General features: G+C 55.1%; 1 protein-coding gene across 1 annotated transcript in view; it reads right to left on the bottom strand.

Annotated features, from left to right (window-relative positions):
- The window catches only part of Edn1 (endothelin 1), a 6,693-nt gene that overhangs the window by 4,243 nt on the left and 1,840 nt on the right, over nucleotides 1–610 (bottom strand). Inside the window, exon 2 of the mRNA XM_055595069.1 lies at nucleotides 171–339. Within this exon, the coding sequence (XP_055451044.1) occupies nucleotides 171–339 (169 nt within the window). The remainder of the gene's footprint in view (nucleotides 1–170; nucleotides 340–610) is intronic.

The following is a 610-nucleotide window of genomic DNA, read 5'->3' as shown; positions in this document are numbered from 1 at the left end:
CCCCCCCCCCCCCCCCCCCCCCCGCCAGAAGGCACTCTTTTGTGTCCTCAGAAATGCTAAAACCAGAAACTCCCAGAACAGAAACTCCAGCCCCAGCTCCGGGCTCCAGGCTCCAGAAAGCCGGAGCAGGAAAAGGAAGACTAGAGTTACAATGCCCTCTAGAGACTCACTCGGGAGTGTTGACCCAGATAATGTCCAGGTGGCAGAAGTAGACACACTCCTTGTCCATCAAGGAAGAGCAGGAACAACGCTTGGACCTTCGGGGTCTCCAGGAGGTGCTGGGAGGGGTCCTCTGCCCTCCATTCTCAGCTTGGGTGCTGAGCTCTGCTCCCAGGACAGCTGTGAAGAGAAAGAGAGGGTCGGTGTGAGTCTTTCCTCCGACGCCCAGCCAAGCACCTGTAGCACAGCATTCAGGCCAGATCTAGCAGCGTAAATAGAAGCAGACAAGGCGTACAACCGCCTTTAGCCAGAAACACAAACAGAAGAAAAGGGCTTTCTTTGTTCTCCATGCTTAACAGGACTTCACCCTTACCCTGGCTGGCTATCCACCTGCAGGAAGATCACACACACACACACACACACACACACACACACACACACACACACACAC

This window comes from Psammomys obesus, unplaced genomic scaffold, assembly GCF_907164565.1.
Source record: "Psammomys obesus unplaced genomic scaffold, mPsaObe1.curated_primary_1811, whole genome shotgun sequence".
Lineage (NCBI taxonomy): Eukaryota > Metazoa > Chordata > Mammalia > Rodentia > Muridae > Psammomys > Psammomys obesus.
This window is presented reverse-complemented; position numbering and strand designations above follow the sequence as displayed.